We start from the raw sequence: 11,007 nt of genomic DNA on the forward strand, positions 1-11,007 counted from the left end.
TCTACTAAAAATACAAAAAAAAAGTAGCTGGGTATGGTGGTGGGTGCCTATAACCCCAGCTACTCAGGAGGCTGAGGCAGGAGAATCACTTGAACCTGGGAGAGAAGGTTGCGGTGAGATGAGATCATGCCACTGCACTCTAGCCCAGGTGACAGAATGAAACTCCGTCTCAAAAAAAAAAAAAAAAAAAAAAGGACAGCCAAGATGGAACCCAAGTCATGCGATCCCAGATCCTGAGCACCCAATCACCTTGTCTTTCTTCCTCCAGGACTCTACAAAACACTCCTCAGAACCCTGCTGGCAAATCTGCCCAGCACAGCCAGACTCAGTGCCCCACAGAGAACTCTGCTCTTCCCCACTCTAATATACAGTGGTAAATCCATCTCTTTAGAGGAAAGAGGAGCAAAAACCTGCCTGTGCAACTACATTTCAGGCAATATTACTCATGATAGAAAACGCCCACCCCCACAAAGTAGAGCCACCTATTCCTGCAACTCTGATCCTCTTTCAGCTAAAAATAATGCTTTGTCACCCTCAGCACACCTCCAGCTGGCAAACTAGGGATATGATGCTTGAGCGAACATAACTTATAATAGGTTTAAACAATGATCATACATATGGAAAGCAGAAATTTACCATTGAGCTGCCAATCTCAGCCCTTGCTAAACATAGATTTGACATCAGAAACAAGATATGATGGGGATTAGAATCAGCAGTTGAGGGGAAACACTGGGGAAGAAAAGGCCCCCACTATTCAAAGGTCAGTGGCTCTATCACAGGCCAAAAGTGACAGAAGTGGGCAGCTCCCAGGAGGCCTGATGTCTTCTCATGCCCTGTGTTCCTAGGAGGGAGCAGGAGGTGGTTGGAAGCAGGGGCTGGGCCCAGATCTTAGGACCTCCTGGGTTTCAGGAGACCTGGTGATCACCTGAAAGCCCGGTTCTGGATGAGGGTATGTGCATGTTTAAGTAATGATGAAACGGCTTCAGGACAGGGACACCTTCAAAGTTTGTGCATTTGTCCTCCCAGGGATTTTCTAACTGAATTCTTACCCAACTGCAGATCCCAAAAGTACAGAGACTGTCCCCACTTCTCTGAATAACTTCCGAGTCTGGGCCTCTGTGTCACCTTTCCTAACACAGGGCCACACAGTAGGAGGTTTGAGGTCTGACTCAGGGACACACCTTGTGCTGGATTCCCTGTTGTGAATGACACTGCCCTTTCCTTCTGATTGAACATGTGTCACGGAGACTTTTCTCATGCCCTGACTATTGAGCATGATAAAACAACAACTATAAAAAGAATGGGCTGGGCGTGGTAGCTCACGCCTGTAGTCCTCGTACTTTGGGAGGCCAAGGTGTGGGGATCATCTGAGGTCAGGTGTTTGAGACCAGCCTGGCCAACATAGTGAAACCTCATCTCTACTAATACAAAAATTAGCCGGGCGTGGTGGCGCTTGCCTGTGGTCCCAGCTATTCGGGAGGCTGAGGAAGGAGATTGCTTGAACCTGGGAGACAGAGGTTGTAATGAGCTGAGTTTGCACCACTGCACTCCAGCCTGGGTGATAGAGAAAGACTCCATCTCAAAAAAATAAAACAGAAAAAGAGTAAAAGAATGGTTTTTGTTTTGTCCATACTGTCATATACCAAATACCCTACTCGAGATGGCAGTAGTGATGGACATACAAATGGAGAAATTAAAGCCAAGTTAATGGAAACATCTTACTTTAAGCTCTTCTTCCTGCCCACTGCACCCCCAGGCGCTGCGCTGGCAGGTGGGGCCCACACCCTGGGCCTCGCCCCTTCACCTCTGCACACAATCTCCAGCAGGGCAAAGAGGACCCAGCCTTAGGTGGGCAGCACCACTTTTTCCGGGCACTCTTGCTTGGACCATAGAAGCTTCCCCTGAGAAAGGTGACATTCAGACAGTGGGCTTCTAATTTCATCTTCAACTTTCCAAACTCTATTTCTACCATTAAAAAAAAAAAAAATGGATGTAGGCAGATTATAGAATTGGTGTAAGAATGTCTTAAGTGTTTTATTCCACCTTTTCCCTTTTTAATGTTACAGTACCACCTACTTTGTTGGGACCCACCTAGTTCAGAATTGCAATCATTAAGACAGGGTAGGTGACCAGGAAAAGTTGGTTAAGCAAACTGACCACTTAAACAAGATTAGAAGTGACACATTTACGCCACTTAAGTGTTTTAAAGGCCTATTTACCTCCAACTCCCACTCGGTTAACTGTACATGGTTCTGTTTTTTAAAGCCAACTCCTAAAAGACCTCTTCCCCAGCAGCACGTCCTTAGTCTCCTCTGGTTACTACACGCATGTTTATTCCCCAAGAACAAAGCCCTGCAGTGTCACATGGTGGCGATAATGGTGAAAACAGCCACTGACTGGGAGGGCTTGTTCCCAGCCTGGCTCCCAGCCACCCGTAAGATAGCCTGTCGGTTGTCCCCATTATACAGATGTGGAAACTGAGGCTGAAGGTAAGTTGCCTTGTCCCCTTTATACAACTAGCAAACAAGGAAGCCTGAGCTTTAAGCCCAGACAGATTGACTGGACTGTGCGAAGCCCCTATGCTATATTACATTTCTATCTTCAAGCTACGAAGCTAGGCCCAGCAGGGCTACAAAATTCTGACCTAAAATTCTTTCCTTGTATGAGGGGAGACATGACACAAAAGTAAATAAGGAAGATCTGTCTGGGAGAGGCTGGGCACCCAGCTGTGGAAGTACAGAGGAAGGAAAGATGAAGGAGTCAGAACAGGCTCAAGGAACAGGCTACCCCCATCAGGAGCAACTGGGATTCAGGCTCAGGGAGATGAGGGCAAGAGGTATTTTCAGCAGAAGGGCTGAGGACAACCTTAGCCAAGAAGCAGAGGCAGAAGTGTCCCAGGTCATGTGTGGTGACCAGAAAGCGGCTCAGCAACCTGGAACACAGGTGCCAAGACGCAGGGGTAAGACTGGGTGCTGAGGTCTTTACCTGGCCATCATAAGTTCTGTTCCTTTACATATCTTCTCTAATTCACAGATTCTGTCATGATTCCAACTGGCTTTCTCTCCCAGATAGATAAACATTTGAAAAGTTACCATATATCTCAGAATTTATTTATTTATTTGGAAAAAACCACTCTAGTCTCAACTTCTGGAGTCTCACCAAATGTCCTGTTAAACAAATTAAAATACGGTAGTCAAAAAATTTTAGAAGGTGGTGCTGACTGGATTACCACCTTGGAGATCCATAATTAAAGTCTCTGGGGCATCCTGCAGTTAAATACAAATTATTTCATTTAGTTTGCCAAACTTATTTGCCTACAGAATCCTTTTCTTCATACGAAGAATACTTATCATATGAAAAACTTTGGAAAATGCAACTATATTTTGGATTGAAAGAGAAAAACGTAGAGACACCTCTTTCTACTCTTATCTAGGTGAAGTCATTAAATCCTGGTCCCAGACTACTTAAATGTGTCTGTTTTTCAAGATTCAAAGACTTGAGTCACTGACTCTGCTCAGTCTTTGTCCATGAAGATGTCCTCTCCCTTCTCCTGAAGCTTATGCTGCTTAGGGCTTGGGTTTCATGCAATTTAGGCCTCAGAGGACTTCATTATTCAAGAGAGAGGCATCCCCAAGAAGGCTGCCACATGCTATTGGAATCCCCACTGATGTAGTGATTCTAAACCCTAGCCAGGTCCTGAAGACTCTATGCATAAAAAATTAAAAACAAAAGGCCAGAGTAATTTCACAAAAATAGTATCCATATACTGATTTTTTTCTTTCCCACCTTGCTAAAGCCCAGGCTGGCTCTTCTCAACCCTAGATACCATGCAGTCCAGGACCAAAGTCTATGGAATTGTCATGTTCTTCACACAAATACTCAGTCTGTGTAAGAGCTCCCCACCCACTTACCCCCTGTTCCTGATTAGCTCATAATTCTTACACATGTGGCGGCTTGGGGAAGACCACATTCCACCCTTTCATTCCAAACTTTCCCAGCTCTGCAGAACTATTTTGTCTCTGTTTTTATCAAAAATGTGGAAACTGTAATGAAAAATGCATTGCCTTTCAAATCAATAGTTTTCTGAGCTTCCATCAGAGAACACGAGCGTCTAGTTGCTGGGGAAAAGGGCAGAGCCACCATGGTCTTGTGATGTCTTGGCACATGGTACTGAGAGTGTGGTGTCCTCATGGGAATCTTTACGCACTTCACTTGGGCAAGTGAGCATGCCAACGGCATTTCTGGAACATTCCAAGCTCCAGACACCCATCCCTCTCACCCACATAATTAATCTTCAGATTGCAGCACAGATATCAAAACAACTCCTAAAACTCGAGATTTGCAGGCCGTTGTGCCGTGAAGTTTCTCTCTGAGAAGGGCCTCTTTGGAGATCTCCAGGCTCAGAGGACACGGGCAGGGATCTTTTCCCATCATTTATTCAACAGCAAGCATTCTGCCCTTGGAGTTTAGGAAGTCATGATTGGGATTCAGAGAACCGTAACCCTTTGACGTTACATGCAAAATTCTGGGTGTAGAACACTTGGGCCTTAGAATGTTCCAGAAATGCCACTGGCATGCTAATTTGCTCAAGTGGGGTGCATGAAGATTCCTATGAGGACACTCGGCACCGTGTGCCAAGACATCACAACCTCTTTTGAAGAGAGGTTCCATAGCTCCGATTAGACTCTCAGAGACGTCTGTGGGCTGATGAAGGTGAGGTAGGAGTGGGCCAAACCCACCCTCTTGACCCCCACGTAGATCTATTTAGTTTTAATTTCAACTTTTGGCTAGCATGTATAAACTGGGCTATTTCATTTTTTTTTTTTTAATCCCCATCTCCAGCTTCTCTTGAAACAGTTGAGAGGATCCAGTGGCTGTGAGCAAGGCATTCCTGCCCAGTGACATCGGGTGGCAGCCGAGTCGCTGCCCAGGCAGGCCCTTGTCAGCCTCCCCTCCAACCTCACTTCCCCACCAAGGTGATTTGCTCACTCCCGTTCGCAGCCTGGGCACTTGGGGCGCTGGAGTTTGCAGCCCTGATAGTCCAAATTAAAAAGTGCTGTTAGTTCTGAACTGGCACATCAATGAACTTTGCTTTAGAACTTTGAATGTGGCCCTAAGTGGAGGTTTAATCTAATGGATCTAACACATTATTTGGGTACCAAAAGCCTGCTTATATATTTTTTTATTCTGGCCATCCAAATGGGATGTTTTCACAGCCCAGCCAATAAATGTTGGCTGGACCAACTGACCAAAGTAGCGTTTTCCTTTGCTTTGATTCATATCGATACTGCCCGAGTTGTGTGACTGTATTATAGGAAACTGCTCTTTAATGCCAGGCACACAGAATAGATTTTGGTGGAAAGCAAAAGTAGTCTTACAACTTTTGCCACAGGCTTAAAACTCCTGCCGTCTTTAATAAAGGTGCCTGGACCTACCTCCAGCCCAAATGAAAAGATCCTTGGGGAAGCAGAGCCGTGCTGGGCTGTCACACAGCAAAGACCCCCTGTGCCTCCTTGCCTTTGGAGCAATAGCATCTCCAATTCTCCAGTTAAGACCTGGATTGAAATACTGAGCTCCCGGTTTGAGTCAAATCTAGGGCTCACTTGAATCTTAGGGGGACTGCATTTCTAACTGATCCCAAATCTTTGGGGGTTTAAGTTGGTCTGCATTTGGCAAAAGACAACTTCCTGTTTCTAAGAAAAAAAGGCTTATGAGGGCTTACGGAAAGGACTCCAGGAGCTTTTGGGCTGCAAAACGGCTCTTGCAAAACAACATTTGGATGATTTACGTGAAAATGAATCAGAAACATGTGGATTGAATTTCCTTGTGAATACAGATGGGTTTAAAAATTAACGGAAAAAGTGTTTGGCAAAATATTTTTCGGTTTTCATTTTAATTGAATCTAAAATGTCAGGGGTGGAGGTGGGAAAGCGGAGGAACCCGGGGGCCTCAGGGCTAACAGCCCCGGGGGGCCGCCCTCTGTCCGCTTACAGGATCTGTGGTTCGGGATTTGCCCCCCAACTTTTTTTTTTTTTAATGAAAAAGGCACATTCTTCCAGATATGATCATTAGTAAATGAAGAGGGCCACTTCCTTGACGCAGTCATTACTGACAAGAACATTAATTTACTTTTACATTTGCCGTAAAAAGAAAGCAGTGACTTCCCTCGGCCTGACAAGACACTCAGCCATCACCACCAAAGATGGCTGCCCCTTGCTTCTCATGTCAGCTTCTCTCTCACCCTGCCAGGTTTCAAAGTTGCCGCCCTGTTTTCACTTTCTTACAGTTAGCGTTTAATCCTTCCCACCAGTCACACAAAGTGTGCCGCACAGGACGGTGCCTATTCGACGTAAGAGCAAATACAGCACAGCGAAGTTAAGCAATTAACACAAGATCACATAGCTAGTTTAGCAGTAGACGTGATGGGTTAAAAATCCCAACAGCTAACCTCTATCAGGTCCTCCCTAGGAGCTGAACCCAGGATGAGCCCATATGCCCTTTTATTTACCTCTCCAATAACGCTAAGTGCTGCTGTGACTGTAGCTACAGAAGCTGAGCTTCATAGCAAAAAAGCCAGAGGTGGGACTCGGGCCTCTCTGATTCCATGTTCTCTAAATACCACTACTGGCGACCTCTTGCTCTGAATGCTTTGAAAAATTTTTGGTTACCTCAAACAGCCTTCTTTTTTTTCCCAGGATCTCACCCCAGCTTTCCCAGGCTACAATTTTCTAGGAAATATGATCAGACCATTCCAGAAACCTTGAGTGGAGCAGTGGTATGGAAGACATTCTGCAGTTTCACCCAAACGTGTCTTCCCCTCCCAGCCCTGCTTTCTCCCAGCTCTATGTTCCCAGTGAACCAGGCCTGCTGTAGCTGGCATTATGTCCTGCCAGCTTGCGGACCTAAGCAAAGGCACTCAAGATTTCTGCTCGGTTGCTCAGTTTTTGTGCTAATACAGAGCATAGGGAGAGCCATGTTTTTTGTAGAAATTGCTTGCAATTCAGATGGACCACTTCTTTACGTTTTGGATGTGAAGGGGAGGGGAAGAAAGAGTGACACATGGAAACTTCTCACTCTTTTGCAAGGTTTGAAGCTGCAACTTTCCCAGTGGTATTCAAACTATGCAACTTTCCAGTTATGCTTTAAAATTGAAATCAGATTTGGAGGGATGTTTAGGATATTTTGTTCTGTTAAAGACACATACACATGCTGATTTATTATAATTTTTAATAAAGCACGTGTATATTTTATAACAAAAACTCATTCCAGAGAAGATTTGTGGTTAATATTCAAACAACATAGTTGTGTGTGGGTGTTGCTGTTTTTTTAAATCTTTATTATTTTTCTCCGTGAGAAGTTTGGGTGCAAAAAAAACCATTGACTTCTGTCTTCTCTTTCCATAGCGATATCTGGCATGATTGTTCCTCCCATGTGAAAGAATTGCCTTGAAGAATTGTATTAATGAAGAGGTTGGATTCTGCTACAGAGAGTAATCTGATACGAGTCCCAGAGTGGAACTTTTAACTCAGGCCTTTTTAAGAGGAATCACAATAACTGCAGATTTTTAAACAAACAAAATCACCGACCTTGCAAATACTGAAATTGGAAGGGATCTGTAAGTGCAGGGTGTTGGTTAAAGCTGTACCTCCCAAGTATTTGGGGGATATATTTATTCTGTATTGACAAAAGCAAATCCACTTTTTCTTTTTTTTTTTTTAAGCTTAATTCTGCAATCATTTGTCTTTTATAAACCGTAAAGCTCTATACAAGGGACACTATAAATAAGACTTCATGTTTTAATTTATGATGTTTTTAAAGCTGTGTAAAGGAAGAATGAAGTGGTGATATTTACAAAAAAGTTAAAAAAGAAAAAAAGAAAAAAAGAAAAAAAAAGCTTGTATGGGACAGAATAGGAATGCCAGTTAGATTTTTTAGAAAAACTAAGGGTCGGCTTTTGCGCCTTAAAGCATATCAAATGGTAGTTAGCTCAGACAGTGCATTTTCAATATCTAACTTAACATGCCACCCCTTAGCAGTGCAAGCTTATTTATCTCTTTTGTATTGTTGTCTTAAGTAACTGTGTAAATAAATGCAGCCTGGAAAGTTAAAACGCGATGTAAGTGATCACATTTTTCCCTCTACTCGAAAATCCAGTGCCTCTAGACAGATTGTTAAAACTGCATATTTAAATCTGATCTCATTCTCTCCTTTTACTTAAGTCAGTTTCTTCGGAAGCCGATGGCCTCTCGAGAGCTTGGTGGCACACATACTGTGTAAGAATCTCCTTTGAGACTTCATGGAACAGGGTCCAGGCACAGAATTCCACACTCTGCCCTCCAGTTAACAAGCCAAAACCTCACGTACACTTCCCCATTTGCAAATTTAAAGTTTGCTGGCCGTAAATGCTGACTTCATACCTATCTTCCAAAAGCTAACAAAAGCAACCTGGCCGGTATTTCAATTTTCCGGTTCAAGATACTGCCTCTATCAGTCGACCCTTACCATTTGTAACATAATAGATTAAAACAACAGGTTAAGTGCTTTGGAATTAAGAGTTAAAGGGAACGGGGAAAGGAAAAGAAGGTTGAGACCTCCAAAACATAGTTTTCTGTCGTATGGGAATTTTTGCTCTCATTATCTGGGAAGTGTTCTTAAAAATAAGAATTAATAGCAAAGATGCAGCAAAGCTCTGAGGATGCATTTGCCTGATATTTTTTCTTTGCTCTTGTGTTTTTGTATGTAGTTATAAATACTGTAGATTTTTTTTTGATTTTTTTTTTTGCCAAAGTTGTTCTATTTATACATTTTAATGTCTTAAGACAGTTTTTCAATATCACAAAAAGATTTTACTGCGTATTTTGCAAAGAACAAAAAAGCTCACTACCTTTAGCTTGCACATACTTGCAAAGTTCATGAAAAGGCTTTTTGTTTTAAAGGGGATTTTGTAAAATATCCATATAAATAATGTATTTATCTTTCGAATTTGTACATTGCTTTTCCCTTCTTCCTCTTCTTCCCACCCCCCGTTTATTTTATTGTGTATGTTTGCTCTGTGAAAAGTGCGTATTTGTTTGGTCACCTACACTTGTATTAGCTGTTTCAATGTGATTTTTAAACATTTCATTTATAGTTATTTTTAGTATTGTTATAAACCATGCTTCAGTTTTTTTTTATTTCCACCCAAAAGTCATTGTCTATTTTTGTATTATTTGTAAGTTAAGAAGTTTTTTCCAATATATGGCAAAAAAAAAACCAGTAGCATATTATTCTTGTAGTATTTAGTTCTGTAGATTAAAAAAATGTATCCTTTGCTTTGGAAGCTTACGAAACAACCCTAATGCTGTTTTACTCTATTAATATGCATGGAATCTCTCCCTCTGGAGTGACGCATTTTGTGCATTAAATTCTAGGGAGAAACTTCATAGAAATCAATGAACATACTTTCTTTCTTAAGTCTGCTTGTATATTTCCTCTGTCTTTCACGTAAATATAAACCAGCAGATTGGATGCCTTAACAATGCAAATCATATTCATTTCACTTGTACATTGTAACTGTGCACCAAAACTGTCAGTCATCACTAACATTCTAAGAAAAAAGAAAATGAAAAAAAGAAAAAAAAAAAAACAAAGAAATCGAAAAGCACAAAAGAACTGTTTTGTTACCTTAAGACAATGTAACTTTTTCTAGTAGAGCAAGAAATCATTTACAACAATGCTGCAACTGTGCATGCCCCCATATGGATTTTGCAATGGTTTTCACTAGACTGTCAAGAGTGCGATTTTTATGGGTTGGGTGGGTGGGGGAGGGGAGTTGTGGGAGGGTAAGGGAGGGAAGAAAGCTGATTTTTCATGGTAAGAAATAATAATGATGACTAATAATAATAAAAAACTGGAAAATGTAAGCAAGGTGGACGCATTGCTTCTCGGTACTCACAAAGGTTGTCTGAATTCGCGTGGTAAGCGCTGGCCTGAAGATGTACACAAGTTAAAGCCATATTTTGTCTGGTGAGCCCCTTAACTGTTTGTGAAGGAATGCACGGTCAGCCGGGAAGGTGTCCGGCTTAGACCTTGACAACAGATGCTGCCCATCTGTCAGCCATGTGCAGTGGTTAGAACTTTTCTTGAAAGTCCAAAGAGCCTTTAAAATGTGTATAATTTGTGTTTTGTTGCTTCTATTTCTATTGATTAGATGAAAAGACATTCTGGCCCTCTGATCCTCTTTCTTCTCCACAAAAGTTTTACAAATAAAAGATGTTCCCCTAAATACAGAATATGGCTTTAAGAAGAAAATGAAATGGAGAATTAAATTAAGATTTCAGTGTTGGGGGAAAAATACAGCTTCTGGATGACTGGATTGCATAACGTGCCCTGGCCTCACATTGTACTAGGATGCAGCTTAAATGAAGTCATCTCTAAATCTACTAACCTTTCACCTTCTTATCAAAACTTTTTGAATAGACACACACTGTACAGTTCAATTGTTAGAGAACCTAACTACTGTAGAGATTGTTATAATTTTTTTTTTTTTTTGCAAAAATTCAAGCTGTAAAAACTTTTCAACTTTCACAATATTTAATTAAAGTTACTTCCTGTCTGTGATGGCATCTCCTAGTTGTGTATTCATTTCTCTCTTTCAGATGAGCCAAAGTCTAACAAAACATAAAAGGTCTGTGTTTGCAATGACTCAGATCAGTGTTGACACCCAGTGAAAAGGAATTAGGGTAGTTCCTGGGACACCCTCTTTCTTTGTGGGTCCTTGGGGATTTGCTAATCTGGGATGCAAATTGAACACATGCGGCGTACTGCTGCCCTCTGCTGGCGCTAGCTGGACGTGCACATGCCCACGGTGGTCCACAGAGGAGCCAAGAGCCCCCAGCCACTTCAGCAGCCAAGCACTGAGATCCTCCTGCGTGACTGAATGGTGAATCCAGGAAGTGGCCATTCTAGAACCCCCACCCTTCAAGTCTGAACCAAACTCTTCACACACAGCTACAAGTCTGAACCAAA

At 42.2% G+C, this 11,007-nt stretch overlaps 1 protein-coding gene across 9 annotated transcripts in view; it reads left to right on the plus strand.

Annotated features, from left to right (window-relative positions):
* The window catches only part of EBF1 (EBF transcription factor 1), a 410,560-nt gene extending 399,961 nt beyond the window's left edge, over positions 1–10,599 (plus strand). For all 9 annotated transcript variants that reach the window (XM_074390666.1, XM_074390667.1, XM_074390668.1 and 6 more), the window contains one exon: positions 7,404–10,599. In XM_074390666.1, the coding sequence (XP_074246767.1) occupies positions 7,404–7,435 (32 nt within the window). In that variant the 3' untranslated portion in view covers positions 7,436–10,599. The remainder of the gene's footprint in view (positions 1–7,403) is intronic.
* The last annotated feature ends 408 nt before the right edge of the window (positions 10,600–11,007 follow it).

Source organism: Saimiri boliviensis, chromosome 20, assembly GCF_048565385.1.
Source record: "Saimiri boliviensis isolate mSaiBol1 chromosome 20, mSaiBol1.pri, whole genome shotgun sequence".
Taxonomy (NCBI): Eukaryota; Metazoa; Chordata; class Mammalia; order Primates; family Cebidae; genus Saimiri; species Saimiri boliviensis.